Source organism: Capricornis sumatraensis, chromosome 17, assembly GCF_032405125.1.
Source record: "Capricornis sumatraensis isolate serow.1 chromosome 17, serow.2, whole genome shotgun sequence".
NCBI classification, from domain to species: Eukaryota; Metazoa; Chordata; class Mammalia; order Artiodactyla; family Bovidae; genus Capricornis; species Capricornis sumatraensis.
The window spans coordinates 58,855,350-58,876,797 of NC_091085.1; the positions used below are offsets into that span (position 1 = coordinate 58,855,350).

Genomic DNA, 21,448 nt, shown 5'->3' on the forward strand with positions numbered 1-21,448 from the left:
ACAGTAAGTACTCAATAAATGTTCACTCATTTTGTTAGCTATTAGATGAGCGGTAAACCAATTCACGGGCAGAATCCATGTACGGTGCGTAAAAAATCTTCTATTAAAAACTTCATACCAATCTATAGTTGTATAGTATTTGTAACAATATTTTTGTGTATAGTTTTAGCAAGATTGAAATTAAAGTTCTTCAGAGTTGAATAAAAAATTGACATGTAAACAAACCCAGTTAAAAAGTACACAGTTGAAGATGAATGAGCATGAAATAACCAATAAGAAGAAATAACCAATAAGAAGAAATAACTCAGGGAAATATGAAAATTTTAATTATTTTATTATAAAAATTTATACAAAATAAACCATAAACACAACAGCTAAAATTTAAACAGAATTAAGACAGTTCACAAAACATTTCAAATGAAAAAGTAGTAACAAACCTTATAAGCTTGTTTGAATTTAGTCATCTTTAGATATATGATGCTTTATTTCCTAGCCTTAAAAATAGTGATCTCCATTACACTTAGGCTGTGAAACATTAAATATTTTAAAAAGACATTCTTAAACTCAGAGATTAACAAATACTTGGAAAGTGACCACCAAAATCTTTGTGTATCTGTTAACAAAATTGTAAATCCAGAATATAAAACCTACCTGAAATAATCTAACCAAATACCAAATTATTTAAATATTTGAGATAATTTTTGAGATGGTATCAAAAGAAAATTAAAATCTTATTTATATATAATGTTGTATACACATATAGGTTTCTGTCAGTATATTTTCTAAAAACAAATCAAACTGGCCACCATTCTTGAAAACCCTTCCTACACTATGCTGGAATTTATAAGGACTTTTAGTAACTTCCAGGTTACATAGAAAAATAAGTTGTTTACTGTTGAAATTACAAATAATTTTTCTTTTGAATTGATACAAGTTTTCAGTATTAAGCCCAAAGTTTCCAAAGAACCATTCTCCAGTATTAACGCTTTTTCCCTCCTCTAAAAAGGAATGAATTCTATGTGGGGCAACACTTAGCTTGAAAGAATCCATTCTCCCAAAGAAACTCCCCTTGCGAACCCAGACTTTGGCTTTCACAAATAAGCTCTTCACACAACTGGTTTTGAAAAAACAGTTCCTCCCTGACTACTGTACTCGCTTTCCATACTCGTTTAAAATCAGATTTTGGAGATACTCAGTGACAAACTCTCATTTAGGTAACTGTTCAAAATGTGCTGTCAGACAAAAGAATAAATACCTGATCATAAATGGAGCTAAATCTCAATTGAGAAAATAAGGACTTTATTTACATGAATACTGCTGAAGCTAAGTGTTGACTCAAGTAAGATGTTCTATCTTGATTGATGCCATTACTCCATAAATAGTCACTTTTTTCCAGAACTGGGTCCAAATTTCATGTTGTACATTTCACAGTAAGGACCCAGACTTCGGTAGGTTCTGATACCTTCCATCAGTCAGGACAGACTGTCTTTGACAAATGATCATCTCATTAAAAAAAAAAAAGTCTCAAATTTGTGCTTTCTTCCCCCATTTCTGGACAAAAACCAGCCAGAAAAGACTTTAGGGTATATTGCATAGAATGACTCCCTCAAATAAATCAGCCCCCCAGAAGCACAGGATAAGGATGATGTTTCACAATATTTCCTGTAAGAAAGCTCATTATCTTACACATATCTCTATTTTTTTCAGAGCCTCCCTAACAAAGATTCTGCCATATAATTTCTATAACCAGCCTTAAGTGATAGGGAAATGATTTTTATTATCATGAGGACATTTTCAGTTTCTTTTTCTTGGCCTTCAGTACAGGAGGCAGAGAAATCTTAAAGGCTGTCCTGAAATAAGACACAGAAAAAAAATAAAACACTTTTTAGTGCTCTAAATCTCTGGTAAGTGGGAGCCAGCCACACAACCCCAAAGATACTTACTCGCATGTGGTACAGATTGGGCTGAAATTGCAGAATACTGTACATTGAAACAAACAAAAAAAACACCAGGATGATTTAGAAGCAGCACAGTTGAAGATATCTTCTGCACACTCCCCTCCAACATAGAAAAACTGAGTATGGACTCAGTCCTCAGTAAGGACTTCCCTGGTGGTCTAAGAGTTAAGACTCCACTTCCACTGCAGGGGGCACGTATTCAATCCCTGGTCAGTTAGCTAAGGTTCCACATGCCACACAGTGCTCCCTGGCCCCCACCAAAGAAAGACGTTAAAAAGAAAAACTCAGTACACGAACTTACTTGACAAGCACACAGAACAGACATAGCCGATTTCAATGAGATTTCGATGACAGAAGCAAGCAGCCCGGTAGTCAACATGAACTGGGGGTGGGAGGATTAACTGAGACCTCTGATCTTGATCAGGAAGAAAAACCCACTATATGAAACAAACAAATAAACAAAAAATGACCACAAAATTTTTATTTAAAACACAGGGGAAAACAACCAGAAGCCAAGATATAGATATTAGACATCAGCTAGTAAACACTGAGAATACTAAACTGGATTTCCCTTGAATGTCTGTTGAGAAATGTCTATTTTTCATTCCACAATTACTGAACACCTCCACACACAGGCACTGTGCTGTAAACAGTCATACAACATTCTACATAGAACTTACACGGTCCAAAGACTACTGGAAGCTGGAATTCCCTAGGTCACCCCTCTACTCCTTTCTTCCAGTTACTAGGCATCATCCGTCTTGTTCCCATTCATTCCCCAGGAAACAAGGGTCTCTCTTGACTCAAGGCATTAGGTTCGCTGTTGACGTTTCCTTACCAGGAGATACTGCAGAAGGGAAGGCATCTGGGGCACCTTCAAGTACAGTCCCCCTGTGATGTCACAAGCCTGTAAGACACACAAAGGACTCACTGCCACGTGTGCACTAGCTTTTACAGACGGAGGTCATTCTCACCACCAACTCTTCAGGTCTACAACATAGCAAATTAAAAGGGTGTCTCTTCCCAGAGTGAGGGAGGACTCGAAACTTGCAGCCACCTCTCCAGATGTTCAAACAGCTTGTGTCTTCCCCTTGGTCCATGCCCTTTCACCCTTGGAAGCCTGCAGTTATAAGACACTGCAAGTCCTTTTTCCTGTTTGTTTGCTGGTGGTAAATTTTTATTCCTGCCATGCTTATTCACTCTTATCATATTTTCCAGTTAACAGTTTGAGATGTAATTCACACACTATAAAAGCTATCCTTTTAACGTGTGCGATTTACTAATTTTTAGAATATTCACAGCTGTGCAACTGTCCCCGCTATCTGGTTGCAGAACATCTTATCACCCTACATCCCCATTAACAGTCACTCCTTTCCCTTGGCAACCACCAATCTGCTTTCTGTCTCCATGGACTTGCCTATTCTGGACACTTTGTATCAACAGAATCAGACAAGCTATGTCCTTTTATGACTGGCTTCTTTCACCTAGCATAAAGTTTTCAAGGTGCATTCATATTGTAGTCTTGTAGCATGTATCAGTACTTCAATTCCTTTTTATGACCAAATAATATTCCACCACATGGACAGACCAGTTTGTTTATCCGTCTATCCACTGATACGCATTTGAGTTGTTTGCACTTCCGGGTTATTATGAATAGCACAACTGTGAATATTCATGGACAGTATTTTGTGTGGACATGTTTTCATTGAATAAATATTTAAGAATGGAATTGCAGACTCAACTGGTAATTCTATGTTTAACTTTCTGAGGGAGTTTCAGATCATTTTCCAAAGAGGCTGTACCACTTCACATTCCAATAAACACCATGCATCTATCATCAAGCTTAAGAAACAGGACAATCCTAGAACTTTTGAGGCTGGTGTACTTTCTGATTGTACCCCTCTTCCCCAGTCAATCCCCAGCAGTAACCTAAACTCAAAGTTTTCTGTAATTTAATGCTTTTAACTGATCTTTTAGGAAATAATGTTCCTTGTGATCAAAAAGCATTTATCAAAAGTTTAGTATTGTCTTCAGTCTTATTTCCAGTTTTCTGGTTTTCCTTTTCCTTTTTAGTTAAAGTAAAACTTATTTTCATGTTTTGATTAAAAGTAACATCTAACAGTGCTGTCCAAGAGAAACATAATATAAGCAACATACATAATTTTTAATTTTTTAGCCACATAAAACAGAACAATGAAGAGATAAAGTTTTAGTAGCATCTTTTATATAACTCAATATATTCAAAGCATTATCATTTTAACATGTAACCAGTATAAGACTCATTAATGAGATATTATACATTGTTTTTCATCCTAAGTCTTTGAAATTCAGTCTGTATACTCACATACTTCTCAATTCAGATCAGACTCTTTTCAAGAGCTCAACAGTCATATGGCTACCATTAAGGACAGCACAGATCTGGATCCTATTTTTATAAAATGCTCTGCTTAGTGATCTACTCTTCCATCTGTATGTATAGAGCGATCATGCTGGTCACCTAACATTAACAATAACCTCGGGATGAAAGGATTTGAAAAGATTTTTCTTTTTTTTTTTTTTCCTACTCTTTTTAAAAATACTTTTCTGTGCTGCTTGAATTCATTCTAATGAGTGAATTATAATACTTTTACAAAGTCAATCAAATCATTATGTAGAATATAAATAAGAATTTCAAAAGAACCAGAGAGATGCTGGTGCTCTAATCTAAAGCATCATAAGGGATAATCCCTAAAGCTGTGTGAAGACTGGTAGGTGAGAGGCATTTATCACAGGTAACAGAACTCACTATGCTTTCAGAACCACCATCAAGCATTCATTTAAAATATACCTGTTGGAGGAGTCCTGAATCGGAGTCTAACACGCAGGCATCGATCAAAATATTCTGAAATGGACATTTCAAAAAATATTAACAGGAATAGTGAAGACTACCTTATAGTGAGAACCTACTATATGCCAGACTCTATTCTTAAAACGACTCATTTAATATGCATGGTTACACTGCAAGTAGATATCTGATGTGCATTTTACACTGAAACACCCAGGCCTTGGCTGGGTGGTGGTCACAGAGCCAAGGGCAAATAATACTGTCACCCCCAACCTGCCTGTCCCCGAAGTCCATGGCCTTTTCACTATATCATGCTGCCACTCCAAGACGGAAAACTTTACAGGTGACTATAGCAGCATTTTAGGTTAAAACGGAAGTTTGGTTTTTTTTAAAGTTTTTTGGCCATACCACCACAGCATGCAGGATCTTAGTCTCCTGACCAAGTATCAAACCTATATCCCATGCCATAGAAGCATGGAGCCCTAACCACTAGACCATCAGGGATATCCCAAAACTGAAGTGTTGTTTATTTTTTAAACTGAAGTTTTAAGAAAGTTTTTTTCAACATGTCAAAGAAGAAAATGCATTAATGATAACTCATCTGAACACTTGAGTTATTTACAAATATTTATTGTTGTTGTTTAGTTGCTAAGTTGTATCCAACTCTTTTGCCACCCCATGGACTGTAGCCCACCAGGTTCCTCTGTAGGATTTCCCAGGCAAGAATACTGGAGTGGGTTGCCATTTCCTTCTCCTGGGGATCTTCCTGACCCAGGGATTGAACCCACATCTCTGCATTGGCAGGAGGGTTCTTTACCACTGAGCTACCTAAAACCTCCCTAAAGCAGAAAGACAAAAGAAATTGAGACCACACATGCAGCAAACTGTTATAAAACTCAGGATTCTTAGCCTGAAGTCTAAGGATGGGCTAAACAGGGTTGTAACTATACATGTAGTTATAAACAAAAGTGAGTTTGAGTGCATATTCTTCTGGGGATCCACTAGATTCTCAAGGGTGCAGGACTCAAAATAGAAAAATGACTAGTACAAAACATGGATTCCAGATTCCCAATCCCTTAGTAAGTATTCAGTCAGACTATTTCTTTAAGCAGGCCATTCAAACAGTAAAATTAACTCCTTCATTATGAAAGCAATATTCTTTAAAAAGAAGGCTCTCGATTCACCTGCTTCTGTGCTGCAAAGATGACATTCATGAAGTTCATATACTGCAATGCACTGTCTTCTGCAGCCTTAATCACCTAAAAATCATATGCGTGTTAATACCTTTCAGCCACATTCTAGTACTCTTACTCAAATGTCAACACGGTATACAACAAACTACAGTCAATGTCATCTTTCTAATTTATCTTTGTAGTTATTAAAAATCTCCCCCAAATCCTATCATTCAAGAGATAATCCTTGTTAATGGTTTCTAAAGAGCGTCTATGTGGACATGTATATACATTCACATCCAACAGACACAGACACACACACACCCAGGATGATACCCTAGTATTCTGCAACCTTGTTTTGCAGTCCCCAATATCTGGGGGAAACAACCTTATGTCAATAAATATGAGTGTATATCATCCTTCATGCTGAGTTCCTAGGTTTTGACTATTTAACCAATTACCTACAGAAGACATTTAAGCAGTTTCCACATCTCAGTTTTTTTTTCAAACCTCAATTTTAGACAATGCTGTGATGAATACGCCCATCTACCCTTTGCATAACTGACTGGCTCCTAAGATAACCAGTGGGATTACTAAGTGTCTGCACATTTCATTTTGATACATATTACTGACCTGCCTTCGAGAAAAGCTGTACTAATTTATCCTCTCATGGGCGACACAAGAGAAGAACCACTAGTAGGGCTGCCATGTTTCCAAACGCTACCTGGTCCTTTGCATTTCCTCTTCTGCAGACTGCTCATGTTTCCCACCTGTTCCTTTGGAGTCAACCCTGACTTTTAAAAATTAATTTACAAAAGCTCTTTTTTATTTTAGAAATATTACATTAATCCTGTCATGTAGTTATGTTGAAAACACATTTTCCTAATAGATTTTTTCTTTTCCCATCCTTGCTTTGGGGGTTTTATTTTTTTTGAGGTCTTAAGCTTCCTTTTAAAGTTTTACATCATGCTTAGCAAGATACTCACCAACTGAAGATGATAAACACATATTTCCTTCCAGCACTTTTATGACTCGAATTTTTACACTGACATGTTTGATCATTACTAGAATGTGCTTAGGGGTAAGCAGTGAGATCTAGTTTTGTGTTCCTCCTGATGGCCAACCAACTGGCCCAGTATCTTTTACTGAATAATCCACTTCCTTCCCACACATTTGAAGTGTTTCATTTATCTTGTGTCAAGCCCCACTATGTACCCCTTATCTGTTTGCATACTACTGTACCAGAACCACACTGTTACTGTAGCTTTATAATGTGTCTGAATGCCTAAAGGAGTGTGAATAAAGAAGAACAAAGAGCACTGCTCCCCACCCAGTTCTCCAAGGGTTAAATGGGAACCCACTGCAGCTGCCCACCGACCGCGCACCCTGAAAGGAGTCCAGGATGAAAGGCAGGATGAGGCACTCAGTGCTTTGGATAAACAGGCCCTTAGACAGTCAGATGGGTATCTCAGGAAGAATTTCAACAACCCCAGATTCCTGCCTCTTTGTAGGCAAGAACTGAAAAAATAGAAAAGCAATAAAATCACTAACTTGAGATATCTGTTCTTTGTGAATAGCAGTCATCTTTTACCAAGACGTATGCTTGACTGTGTGAATTTCCTAGCCAAAAAAAAAAAAAACCCCACAAAAACTGGTCTCTCCTCTACCTCTTTGGGACAGTTTCTTGACAGCTGAGTGGCTGTCTCCTGAGCTATAATGCTCATAAAACCCTGAATAAAACTTAAACTCACAACAATAATATTGTGTGTTTTTAAGTCAACTGGAGCAAGTGCCTGCTTACTATTCTCTTTCAGAAAGCTCCTGCCTATACCCACTGATTTATTCTTTTAGGTAAACTCTTATTGACTTTTTTAAATCCCCCCACTCTGCCAGGAAAAAAGAAATCTGATTAATATTCTGAGATTGCACTGAACTTACAGTTTAATCTTAGACAAACTGACATTCAAAAATAAAATATGGCTCTCCACAAACTAGCATTTACCAGTGGGGAAGAGGGAAGAGGAGACGGGCAACACAGTGGTAGAGATTTAAGAGGTATAAACTATTACCGACAAAAAAAGCTACAAGGATATATTACACAACATGGGAAATATAGTCAATATTTTTATAACTATAAATGGAATATAACCTTTAAAAAACTGCAAATCACTACATTATATACCTGTAGCTATATAATATTGTAGATCAACTATACATCAATAAAAATAACTGAAAACATTAAAAAAGAAAAAAATATGGTTCTTTTTATTCAATACTTTTATGTCTCTAAGAATTTCAGTTTTTCATCATAATCAACTTTATACATCACTTGTTAATTAACTCTGGAATCTTAATATTTATTGCTTCTATTATAAATGGGTCTTATTTCTCAGTCTGTTTTCTAACTGGCTCTGGCTAGTATAAAAATATAGTACAGATTTCTTTTAATCTTACCAATATCCTTGATTTCATTTCCTGATTATCTATAAAGAGATAAAAACAGATTACAACTGAATCTCACTAAACATTTTATATATAAAGTTTTCTCACCAATTTTAAAACAGTCCCTCAAAGTTACAGTAGTAAAATAAGAATTACAGTCTCAAAAAAAAAACAAAAAACTACAGTCTCATAGAAGATTGCAGGCTCTCACCTTTAACTTCCTTGTTCATTCTATGAATGTCTTATTTTCTTAGAATTAAGGAATTTTAAAATATTGTTTCATAAACAATAACAGTAAACAGAACAAATAAATTCAAATCATAGTTAAATAAATTCAGCATCCACCTACCTGAAAAAAAGGAAAAGCTCCATGACTCACAATAAACACACAAAAGAGATTGGGAGCTTCCAATTACTGACTTTGCAATCAAGTGGGTTTTGCAACCTGACCGAAATATGATTATTCTCCAAGAAAATTAAAATTAATAGATTTGCTTGTTCTACAGCTATCTATCATGTCCTAGATTTGAATACTGGCACAAGTAAATCAATACACCAACCAAATGAGATGACGAATTTGTAAACCATACACAGACAATCAGACACCCCCAGTCACAGTCTGGGAACGGAGGGATCACTCGATTTAAACAAATTAAATTACATAAGACTGAAAAAAATGTCACACAAACAGATTATCAACATGCTTATAAAGGTAGGCAAAATAACTAATTCTCCTGGGGAGAACCAGCTGCTCATTTAATAAGCCCCAGGGTCAGTAAAAGGCTTTTAAAATCAAACACTGTTTCTAACTTGAGAGAAGGAAAAAAAAGTTTTAATCTGTCTAATAATAAACAGAGAAACATCCTGAAGAATAATTCATTGTGAGCTCTTAAGACATACTGGAGAAAGTAGAGTTTTCTCATTCTTACAGCTTCTCCTAAAAACATGTTAAAGCATTTTTATTATCTTCTGCTTTAGAATACACATGCCTTCCAGTAATGTGGGCATCCATGGTTCTAAGAAATATCACAAGTTAAGGTGTCTTTATTAAAGGAAAACACAAAACAAACTTCTGAATGATTAAAACACCAAGGATACAGCAGGGGTTCCCTGGTGGTCCAGTGGTTACGAATCCACCTTGCAATGCAAGGGACACTGGTTCGATCCCTGGTCTGAGAAGATCCCACATGCTGTGGGGCAACTGAGCCCGTGTGCCACAGCTAATGAGCCTATACTCTGGAGCCCTTGAGCTGAGACTGCTGAGCCCACGTGCTGCAACCACTGAAGCCTGCGCGCCCTAGAGCCCAAGCTCCACAACGAGAGAAGCCACGGCAGTGAGAAGCCAGAGCACTGAAGTGCAGAGTAGCCCCCGCTCGCCACAGCTAGAGAAAGCCCCCAGGCAGCAACAAAGACCCAGCACAACCAAAGATAAAATAAATAGACACATATTAAAAAAGAAAAAAAATCAAGGATACAGCAAAGAGCTTTGGCAAGGGATCCTGCCAGCAGAGTCTCTGTGTGTTGACCCTCTATGTCACCTATAAATAACAAAAAGCATTAAAAAGAGAATATTTATGTACTTTTTTGAACCAAAATCATTTTTAAACCAAAGCATTCATATACATGAAGGAAATCAGATAACATTTTCAAAACTGGGGTTTATAAACACAGATAAGCAACTGTTAAACATTTTCTCAATTTAAAATACCCTGGTGGTTGGGGGCTGAATGGGGAGGAATGAGGGATGGCTGTTTAATGGGTATAAATTTTAAGTTTGGGATGATGAAAAAGTTCTTGAAATGGATAGTTTTGATGTTTGCCCAACAGTGTGAATGTACTTAATGCTACTGACCTGTACCTTGAAAAATGGTTAAAATGGTAAATTTTGTTATAAAAATAAATACTAAAAAGTATCCTAGTGTTACTGGGGAAGGTTCTGGTTTCTCAACGATCCGAGTAGTACAAAAGTCTGTGTGTGACCGAGGGCAGCCTGCACAGAGGTCCCTGGCTAGGCTCTGAGCCTTTGCTATCACCTCTTCCTTCCCACTGCCCCGCAAAAGCTGGACCAGTGAAAAGAGGACTGGAGAAAATACCCTGGCTGTGGGAAGTAGGGACAAAGTTCACAGCTTATCTGGAGACTTGAGTAAAAAAAACAACAACAAAAAAAAATCACTCATAAAAATCAAAATTCTAAACATCCAGTTCAACAAGGTGGGAGTCCAGATTAACACCCTGTAGGAACAGGGCTTGAAACTGGTCCAGGAGTGCTGATGCCCCACGAGGAGGTCAGACTGGGAAAGGTCTGGACCACTGTACTGAGAAGTTGGGCCTTTACGCTGGAGGCCAGTGGTTTCCAAAATCTGATTCTAGAACCCGCTGGAGGAACATCACCTGGAAACTCAAGAAAAATACAAATTCTTGGGTCCTCCCTGGTGCGGTGCTGTGCTATGCTCAGTCGAGTCTGACCCTTTGAGACTCTATGCAGTGTAGCCCAACAGGCTCCTCTACCACGGAAGTCTTCAGGCAAGAAGACTGGAGGGAGTTGTCATTTCATACTTCAGGGGACCTTCCCGATCCAGGGATCGAACCTGGGTCTCGGTCTCCTGCATTGGCAGACAGTTTCTTTACCGTGTGAGCCACCATCCAAAGCACCGGACCCTCCCTAGACCCACTGAATCGGAAACGATGAAGTGGGGTCCAGTATTTCATGTTATTGGGGTGTAACTTACAGATCTCAAAATTCACTCTTTTTAAGTGCACAAGTCAATGACTTCCAGTAAATTTCTAGAGTTGAAATCATCACCATGATCCAACTGTAGAACATTTCCATCACTCCAAAAGATCACTTAGGCCCATTCCCAGTCCCTTCTTGCTCCCCCTCAGTCCCAAGAGAAATCACTGGTCCACTGTCTCTAGAGTTGCCTTTTCCCTACCAGTGATTTGGACAAGGAGACAGTTTAAAACCACTGCCTGCAGGCAACAGGGAATTAGCAAAAGTCTTTGAGGCAGGGAATACTAATTCTGATTTTTAGAATGATAACTCTAGAGGGTTGAGCAAAAGGACTTGAATGGGGAAAGAAGGAGAAAGAAGCTGTTATAATGATCCAACCGGGGCAACTGTGCCCCAAGAGGGTCATCTGGTTTGTACCTGCAAGTGTGCTCAGTCACGCCCAACTCTTTGTGACCCCATGGACCACAGCCCACCGGCTCCTCTGTCCATGGGATCTACAGGCAAGAATACTGGAGCGGGTTGCCATCTCCTTCTCCAGGGGATCTTCCTGACCCAGGTTTCGAACCCGTGTCTCTTTCATCTCTTGCATTACAAGGCAGATTCTTTAACAACTGTGCCACCTGGGAAGCCCCAGCTGGGGGATATTTTAGCATCCAATTGGTTGAGGCCAGGGATGCTGCCAAGTAAGTGTCCTCCAAAGGGCTTCCCTGGTGGCTAAGATGGTAAAGAATCCACCTGCAATGCAGAAGACCTGCATTCGATCCCTGGCTGGGAAGCTCCCCTGGAGAAGGGAATGGCAATCTGCTTCAGTATTCTTGTTTGGAGAATTCCATGAACAAGAGGAGCCTGGGGGCTACAGTCGATGGAGGCGCGAAGAGTGGGACATGACTGAGCAACTAACTGTTATCTTCCAAAGCACAGGAAACACCCCCAACAAAGAATTCCCCCACCCAAGATGTCAGCGGTCCCATGGTTGAGCTATATGGCAGGTAATAAGGGGTCAGACTTTGGAGGTACTTCTGAGACTAAAGTAATAGGATTTTATAGATGATTAGATGTTGGTTTAGAAGGAAGCAGTCAAAATGAAAGCTTTTGGAAAAGCAGGTGGAAGGGGGTGACAAAAATGAAGTGGTGGTGTAATTGAGGGGAAAGAAAATGAAACTAGTCTCGGGCTTATTAATGAGGCTGAGGGACACTTCAGTGGGGACATGTGCAGCGTGAAAGAAAGGATGGATCAGAGACAAAGACTGGGAAGTGTTCACACACAAATGACAATTAATGGGGAGGTTGGACGAGAACATAAAGAGGAAGAAAAACACGGTGTGGAATTAAAAAAATACCAGTTTTTAAAGAAATAAAACGATAGACTTCCCTGCTAGGAATCTGCCTGCCAATGCAGGAGACACTGGTTCAATCCCTGGTCTGGGAAGATTCCACATGCCTCAGGGCAACTAAGCCCGTGTGCCACAAGTACTGAAGCCCACGGGCCCTAGACCCTGTGTTCAGCAACAAGAGAAGCCACCACAATGAGAAGCCTGCTCACTGCAACTAGAGAAAGGCCTGAGTGCAGAGACAAAGACCCAGCACGGCTGAAAATAAATGAACAAAATTAATATTTTTAAAAAGTGAAGAAACAAGATGAAGGGAAAGTCAAAAATGGAAGAAAGAATGGTCTGAGAAAGAGGAAAAATGGGTCAAAACAGGCTATCCTCAGACACTAGAGTGTTTCAAGTGGAGGCTGGTGACCAGTGTCCATGCTGCAGAGGTCAGGTAAGCATCACACAGGCTTTTGTGGGCATGATTTTTAAAAAGAGAGAGAGAGAAAAAAAACTAAGTAAATAATATCAAGAATCTCAAACTTTTGGACTCAAAACCTCATGGACTTCCACATTCAACTCCATCTGCAAATAGCAATAATGGGAGGAAGAAAAGCTGAAAGCAATTACTTTTGGTCATTAGATCTTTGATCTCTTCAGCAATAACTTCATTTGCTGCTGTCAACAACTCGTATTTTCCATCTTTACTTCCTGAGGGAGTAAATTCAGAAGAAGGGTTTCCTGGGTCTCCAAAGAAGTCTCCAAGTCTGCTGTTCTTTCCAGGGTATAAGAATCGACTGAAATAGAAAAACAGACAAAAAACCCCCTAGTTATACCAGGCCTCAGTGCCCTCACTAAACATCAAAATAAAATTCAGCAGAGATAACAAAGACCACACCAATTCCAGAATCTCAAGAGTCCATCATAAACTTCAGTTTTACAAAATGTATGAAACAGGCAAATTGGCAAACATGAGTCTACCCACCATGGAATGTTTTGATGATTCCACTGTTTTCTTAAAAAATGAGAGAAATAAAGAAGGTACTCAGTTACAGCCTCTTGAAACGCTTTCCGGTGGTTCTCACTCTTCAGATGACAACTGAAGAGAATTCCTACCAAATTCTAATTTACTACCAGTTCATTATTTGAGGTATGTTTATCTACCCCAGTAATATCTCATCTCAGGGTCCTTAAGCACTGAGGAGGAAGAGTAATCACAATGGTCATACCTTTCCTGAATGTGACTTGCTATCACTGCGAGTTTGTTGGAACGATTCATGAACAAATGAGAATTTCCCAGCACCATCACGGCATCAATGCATTTTGACAGAGTAAACTGTTGAAACAGAGAAGACAAAAGAATCTAAAACAGCTACCCAAAATCACTATGTCAGATAATTATTCACGCTAAAAATCTGCTCTGGAGTTCCCTTCTCCAAGGTCATAAGCAAAAACATTGGAAAGGTATAGTTTTCTGATTCTGAACAGCAGAGACTTGCCCATTTCTGACTTGCTTAGAAAAACAACACATGGCAGGTCAGGTCTCATGGAAGAGAGCAAAAGGAAGGAAGAGCTACTATTGGGGGATGGGATGGAACTGGGGAAGCGGGAGGAGATATGGTCATTTTTTATAAACATGATGATTGACTTGTGCTCCAGTTGACCTAGACAAAATTTAGTCAGTAGAATCAATCTTTACTAATGCTAGTTATCAAGAATCGTCCTTTCTTTCTCCTCCCATACAGAACTGTCTACCAGGTACAATTTCATCCTCCCCAATAATCAAAACTGTCTAATTTGAAATAGAAACTCAAGAAAGACTAAAATTCCAACTGAGACAAGAAATCACAAGCAAAGACATTCATTTTCACTGTTATTGTTCCAGCTGTTATACTGTTAATCAATACAACTTATTTGTTCATAAATAAATGTATTCATAGCAAAAATATGGATCACCAAATCTGAAAAAGAAACTACAGTTTTCTAATTTTACTTATGAGACCACTTCCTCATCAGTACAATATTCCACAAATGTTTTTTGTATAACGCTCAGGGAATAGTAAACATGTCACATCTTCTGTGATAAAATTACTAGCAAACTATTGCTACACATAGAATAGATAATACATATTGATTAAATGGGTAATTGTAAAGTCTTTCAATTAATTCATTCACCAAATATGCTAAGAACCTATTATGTGCCATGTGAAGACCCTTTTTTTTCATGGAATTTACATTCTGACAAATATTAATATTACTAAAGAAAGAAATACTTTAAGGAGAAAACAAAACCGATAAATTTCACTCACTCTATTTCTTAAAATGTAAAACAAACCTATTAAAATTTCTACACACAACAAAAAACAACTAAACCAAAGTGAAAGGCAAATTACAAACTGGAAAACTGCAAGACACGAAAGACAATGAGTTAACCTTTTAACATAAAGAGTGTTCACAATCCAGTTAAAAAAGAAGGGACACCCAAAGAAGAAAGTGGGAAACTCCCCCAGAGGAAAACACAAAGGAGGAATACAAAGGGCCATTAGATATACTAAAAGAAGACTCAGAGAGTTTTTGGTGCATCATACTGGCAAAAGATAAAATAAGGAAACAGAGCATCTTGTGTTAGTACCAAAAAAAGAAAGGAATCCTCATATACCACTGATGAGAGTTCAAAGTAAGACAGTCTTCCTGGAGAGTATGATAATATGTAGTGATATGCTGGACCAGCCACACAATGGAATTCTACTCAGCAATAACAAGAAATGAACTACTGATCCATATAGCAACATGGACAAATGTCAAAGTAACTATGCTGAGTAAAAACAACAGACCAGTAGACCAAACAAGAAAAAAACCCAATAACAAAAAACCAACTATATATACTGTTTGATTCCAGGTATGCTGCTGCTGCTGCTGCTGCTAAGTCGCTTCAGTCGTGTCCAACTCTGTGAGACCCAATAGAGAGCAGCCCACCAGGCTCCCCCGTCCCTGGGATTCTTCAGGCAAGAACACTGGAGTGGGTTGCCACTTCCTTCTCCAATGCATGAAAGTGAAAAGTGAAAGTGAAGTCGCTCAGTTGTGTCCAACTCTTAGCGACCCCATGGACTGCAGCCTACCAGGCTCCTCCATCCATGGGATTTTCCAGGCAAGAGTACTAGGGTGGGGTGCCATTACCTTCTCCATGATTCCAGGTATATACATACCTTAAAAATGCAAATGAATCTATAGTGATATTAGGCAGATAAGTGGCTACCTCCAGGAGGGAACAGGGAGAGATGGGTGAGAGAAATTCAAAGGAATATGAAGAAACTCTGGGAGTGATGGATTTATGTGCTTTTGTTTTGTTTTGTTCTTTTGGATACGTCGATCCGCTTACAGGATCTTAGTTCTCCAAACAAGGACAAAAGCCAGGCCACAGCAGTGAAAGCACTGAGTCCTAACCACTGGACTCTCAGGGAACTCCCATGGATCTGTATTTCATCATTTTGATTGTGGTGATAATTTCATGAATGCATACACACGTGAAGACATAACACTTTCAATATGTGCAGCTCACCGTACATCAACTTGATAAAGTTACGATCAAGTACATAACTTGTTCTTAATGGTGAGAATATGTCTAATTTAAGAATTTAATTAAGAACATGTCCAATTTAAGAATTTAGAAATTGGACATAACATTTTTATATGAATTTCATCAAAGAAAATATACAGATAGCTAGTAAGCTTATGAACAAAAGACTCAACATCATTAGTCATTAGGGAAATGCAAATTAAAACCACAATGAGGTACCACCACTTACCCTAGAATGACTATAATCAAAATGACACATGACACTTTCCTGGTGGTCCAGTGGTTAAGAATCCACCTGCCAATGTAGGAGATGTGGGTTCAGTCCCTGGTCCGGGAAGATTCCACATGCCATAGAGCAACTAAGCAATGTGCCACGACTACTGCGCCTGTGGGCTGCAACTACTGAAGCCTGTGCACCCTAACGCTGGCATTCCACAATAAGACAAGCCCACACACTGCAACTAGAGAGGAGGCCCCGCTCACCAAAACCAGAGAAAGCTGCATGCAGCCACAAGGCCCAGCAGAGCCAAAAATAAAAAAATAAAGGAAAGTAATTAATTTTTAAAAAAAGGATAGGAATTTCCCTAGCAGCCCAGTAAAGACGCCACACTTCCACTGCAAGGGGCGTGGGTTTGATCCCTGGCTGGGGAACTGAGATCCCACATACTCTGGGTCATGGCCAAATAACAAATTAATTAAATAAATAAAACAGCCTGGTCTCAGGTTCTCTTAAAAAATAATAAAAGAAAAAAGCTACCATCAAAAGCTACATACTATAGGATCTATTTATGGAACAAAATTATAGACCTGGAGAACATATTATTAGATTAGTACCAGGGACTAGAAAGTTGCAACAACCATAGAGAGAGCACCGGGGAGCTCCTTGGGATAGAACAGCTCTGTGTCTTGATTGTGGTGGCAGTTACACAAATCTCACATGTGCTAAGATTGCAAGAACTAAACATACACACACAGGTGCACGCAAAACTGTTGTTATCTGAATAAGGTCCGGAGATTGTACTGATGTCAATGTCCTGGTTTTGCTCTTTGTACTGCAGTTACAGAAGATGTTAGTACTGGGGGAAGCTGGAGCCAGAGCACACAGACCTCTCTGTACCAGTCTTAATTTCCTGTGATTCCATAACTATTTCAAAATAGAAAGTATTAAAAAAAAAAAAAGACTATATATTATATGGAATCAATATATGAAATGTCCAGAAAAAGCAACAGAGAGACGGAAACCAGATGACTGGTTGCCTACAACACGGGGGAGGGCTTCCCAGGTGGCTCAGTGGTAAAGAAACACCTGCCAGTGCAGGAGATGCAGGTTCAATCCCTGGGTCATGAAGCTCCTCTGAAGAAAGAAATGGCAACCCACTCCAGCATTCTTGCCTGAGAAATCCCACAGACAGAGGAGCCTGGTGGGCTACAGTCCATGGGGTCCCAAAGAGTTGGGCATGACTTAGTGACTAAACAACAACAGCTAGGGCGTAGAAGCAGTGACCGACTGCAAACAAGCACGAGGGAACCTTCTGGAAATAGAAGTTTTATAAAATGGAATTGTAGTAGCGGTGATTATACAACTTTACTGTGATTTTTACTAAAAAACACTGAATTATACATTATAATGGGTGAATTTATGGTATGAAATTATACCTTAATAAAAAAGCAATATACACATATACTCAGTCAAATCAGAACTATCCAAAAGCCTTCCCAAGCAGCCTTACCTGAGACTCCTTTAATGCTTGCTTTCCCCACCAAATAGGGTTGGTATCAACTATGATAACTAGAAGATTCAATTCATCTTCTGCAAATATCAACAAAAAAAAATTAGCCTCATAAAAGTGAAACAAAGCTAACATTTCCAATTTGTAAATTAAATCCAAAGCAAGCACCACTACATGCCTTTCTATGTATATAAGCTACCATCACAAAAGGAGCACAAGATCAAGGTTCTTTTTAGACTTAAAGCTCTGGAGGCCCTTAGTGAGCTCTTGCTTGCCTTCTGCACATTGACACCTCTCATGCACTGCAATAGCCACCTCCAGCCTTTTTGGCACCAGGGACGGGTTTCATGGAAGACAATTTTTTCCACAGGTTGTGTGTGTGGGGGGGGTGATGGTTCATTCCAGGATGACTCAAGAGCACTACATTTACTGTTCACTTTGTTTCTATTATTGTTACATTAGCTACACCTCAGATCATCAGGCATTAGGTCCCAGAGGTTGGGGACCCCTGCAGTAGACTATGAACACTGTGCAGTGGGACTTTTGTCTCTTCTGTCACTGTTTGTTCTCTGCTCTGAACACAATGCCTAGCATGGGGTGGATGCTCAATAAACATTTTATGACCCCAAAGATACATGCATCACAGATGTCTGGTCAAGGACAGAGGGCACTGATGGACCAGCACTAAGAATCACTAGCAGAATTTCAGGCATGGGGTAGGGCTGAGTGGAGAGAGATTTAAAGGGAGACGCAGAATCAGTCTGGCTCCAGGTACATCAAATCACCTTCCAGCAAGGCCAATTACAATTAGTAACCAATCTTTAAAAGGTAAAAACCAGAGTGAAAAGCAATGGGTGTGTAAAGACTTTATTGTGGAAAAAATTAAGCTACTCTCTACAAAGTGAAAGACACAACAAAACAGGCTAACACATTAATTAATTCAACAAACACTTCAGTGTTAGGTGTTGGGGATACTGGATGCAAGCCCTCAGGGAGACTATATTCTGAGGTGACAGACATATGAACCAGTAAGCATACACTGTTATAAAAAACCCAGGATGCTCATTTAATAGCAGAAAGCAGCAATGCCTTGCTTACATACCCATATCCTATTTACTCTCCAAGGTCCCAAACCTTGCTACCTCCTTATTCAACAAGTCCTGGTTCCCCCATCTCAGAAGATGGCTCCCCCATCTCAGAAGAGAGGAAATGTCAGCCTTTCTGTGTCAGACCTCGCACATGTAATCCTATCTTCCTGTCCCATTGCTGACAGCTCAGAAAGGGACTTAATGCTATCTTTCGCTTGTTGTTGTTGAGTCCAACTAAGTTGTGTCCAACTCTTGTGTGACTCCCATGGACTGTAAGCTGCTAGGCTCCTCTGTCCATGGGATACTCCAGGCAAGAACACTGGAATGGGTAGCCATTCCCTTCTACAGGGAATCTTCCTGACCCAGAGATTGAACCCATGTCTCCTGCATTGGTAGGCGGGTTCTTTACCAATGAGACACCAGGGAAGCTATCTTTCACCAATTATAAGATGTACTCCCTCCTGTTTTTTAACATTTGACAGTTGCTGAACTCAGGAAGGTACCTACCATTAATGACTGATCACATTTTTTCTCTTAGTGATATATTAAATAAAGTAAAAGCATATTTCATAATCATATTGTCTTAGATCAGATGAAATATGGTATTCCTATTTTGCAAGAGAAAGTAACTTACTCTAAGTCACATGGCCTGCTAACAAGTGGCAAAGCTAACACCCAGCTCTGAAGACAGATCTGCTTGACTCTAAAGATCGTGGCTAAAAATGACACAGATGAACCTACTTGCAGGGCAAGAACAGACACAGACATAGAGAAGGCACATGTGGACACAGTTGGGGGGGGACGAATTGGAAGATTAGGACTGACATATATGCACTACCATGTGTAAAACACATAGCTAGTGGGAAGCTGCTGTTTAGCACAGGGAGCTCAGCGCAGTGCTCTGTGATGACCTAGATGGGGACTGGGGGTGGGAGGGAGGGAGATCCACGAAGGAGGAGTTATCTGTATACAGATAGCTGATTCACTTTATGCTGTTGTACAGCAGAAACTAACACAACATTGCAAAGCAATTATACTCCAACAAAAAAACTGAAATAAACACTGTGGCTTTTCAACGCCCTATTGCCTCCTTCACCCACAGTGCTGTCTCTCTTCTGATGACAGTACACACGACCTCTCTTCCCCACTCAGCCCTCTTAATCGTGGACTTCTTAGACAATCAGGAATGTTGTGTAAATCACAGAACAAAGTGTTTAGCACAGAAGAGTCACTTAATAACTGTCTCTCCCACAGGCCCTCACTCCTCTGCCCAAAAGCCTTTGGCCTTTTATCTCCATCAGGTTCCACTCCCCAATTCTCAGAACCATACATTCCTTGCTACTATCAAGCCTGAGAAAAACAAAGCGTCACCTGTCAGGAGAAGTGTGAATCCATACACATGGAATGTCCCTGTGGATTTCTTTCTTTGGGTCTCTACCTCCTCGTTTGCAGACAGGGGCCATACCAGATCTGCCTCCTTCATAGAGTTGTGATATTAAAACAGAAAAATGATGCATGGACAATTGTTACTGCCCCTGAAAGGACCTATTTCTATTCTTGCTCTCCACAGTCCATTTCCCACACAGCAGTCAAAGTAATCTTTTAAGATAGTAAATCAGGGAATTCCCTGGCAGCCCAGTGGTTAGGATTCAATGCTTCCATTGCAAGAGGCCATGGGTTGGATCCCTGGTCAGGGAACTAAGATCTCGCAAAAAAAAAAAAAAAAAAATCGTAAATCAGTAATACTTTCTTGCTAGGAGCCCTAAAACGGCTTGTATTACACTTAAAATAGAGATCTGGTCCCAGAAGGGACCTGCACCTGGCTAGCTAGCTTTCTGATCTCATCCCTCTATCCCACCCTGCTCCCACCACCCTGGCCTCCTTTTCCTCCCTTTAAGACATCAAGCTTTGTAACTGGTAGTTTAACGTATAAACGAAAGTCTCCACCCTCGTCAACCCGCAGGTGTCCCCTTTCCGTCTTCCCATTGCAATGTATTGGCTCAATTTGTCACAAGGCCTTCACAGAGCCTTTATAAAGTCACTCAAGTCTTAGTCTGAATATCACTAGTCTTCCCTGGACCCATATCGAAAGCAGCTCCTCCTGTTTCATCCCTGAATCGCAATCGACACCATCATCACTTTATACTGTCGTCACAGCTCTTGTCACCCTTCTAAATTATTTTTTACTTACTTGCCTATTGTCTGTCTCGCTCACTAGACTGTACCCTTCGCTAGTCTGTCATATTCTCTATGTATCTCCCAGGGCATGAAATAACGCCTGGCACACTAAGAGGCGCTCCAAAAATATTTACTGAATGAATGAACGAATGAATACATTTGCTACTCCTTTAAAGAACAAACAGGCTCCACCCAGCCCCCAAAATACAGTCCATTTGGTAGGTCATCGCCGGGCAAAGTCTGCTTAGTCCCGGGGTCCGGCTCCCGCCGGCGCGGCCCTCACCGTCTGAGACCATGGCGACCAGAGTCCCTGGGCGAACAGCCACTTGCAAGCAAGCCGACCTACGGAAGTGTACAAACTTCGACTTCCGGCGCCGCCGAGTGACGTAAGAGACGGCGTGGCTCAGGCCGCGCGCCTTACCCACAGCCCCG

General features: G+C 39.8%; 1 protein-coding gene across 2 annotated transcripts; it reads right to left on the reverse strand.

Moving 5' to 3' along the window:
• Window positions 1–476: 476 nt before the first annotated feature.
• Window positions 477–21,343, reverse strand: GTF2H3 (general transcription factor IIH subunit 3). 2 transcript variants are annotated; one of them, XM_068989800.1, is made up of 13 exons: window positions 21,300–21,343; window positions 17,751–17,830; window positions 13,673–13,779; window positions 13,074–13,240; window positions 9,872–9,934; window positions 8,608–8,637; window positions 8,409–8,437; window positions 5,967–6,041; window positions 4,786–4,839; window positions 2,797–2,865; window positions 2,260–2,395; window positions 1,944–1,980; window positions 477–1,850 (listed from the first exon to the last, which is right to left on the reverse strand). In XM_068989800.1, the coding sequence occupies exons 1-13, from the start codon at window positions 21,310–21,312 to the stop codon at window positions 1,781–1,783; spliced, it is 930 nt and encodes a 309-aa protein (XP_068845901.1). In that variant the 5' UTR covers window positions 21,313–21,343; the 3' UTR covers window positions 477–1,780. The 2 variants fall into 2 exon arrangements, with proteins under 2 accessions (XP_068845901.1, XP_068845902.1); XM_068989801.1 differs by lacking the exons at window positions 4,786–4,839; window positions 5,967–6,041.
• Between the last annotated feature and the right edge of the window lie 105 nt (window positions 21,344–21,448).

Coding starts and splice junctions, on each gene's coding strand:
- GTF2H3 (XM_068989800.1), bottom strand. Junction 4,840..5,966: donor TCTTTGCAGCACAGAAGCAG/GTGAATCGAGAG, acceptor TGTCCATTTCAG/AATATTTTGATCGATGCCTG. Junction 1,851..1,943: donor CCAATCTGTACCACATGCGA/GTAAGTATCTTT, acceptor GTCTTATTTCAG/GACAGCCTTTAAGATTTCTC.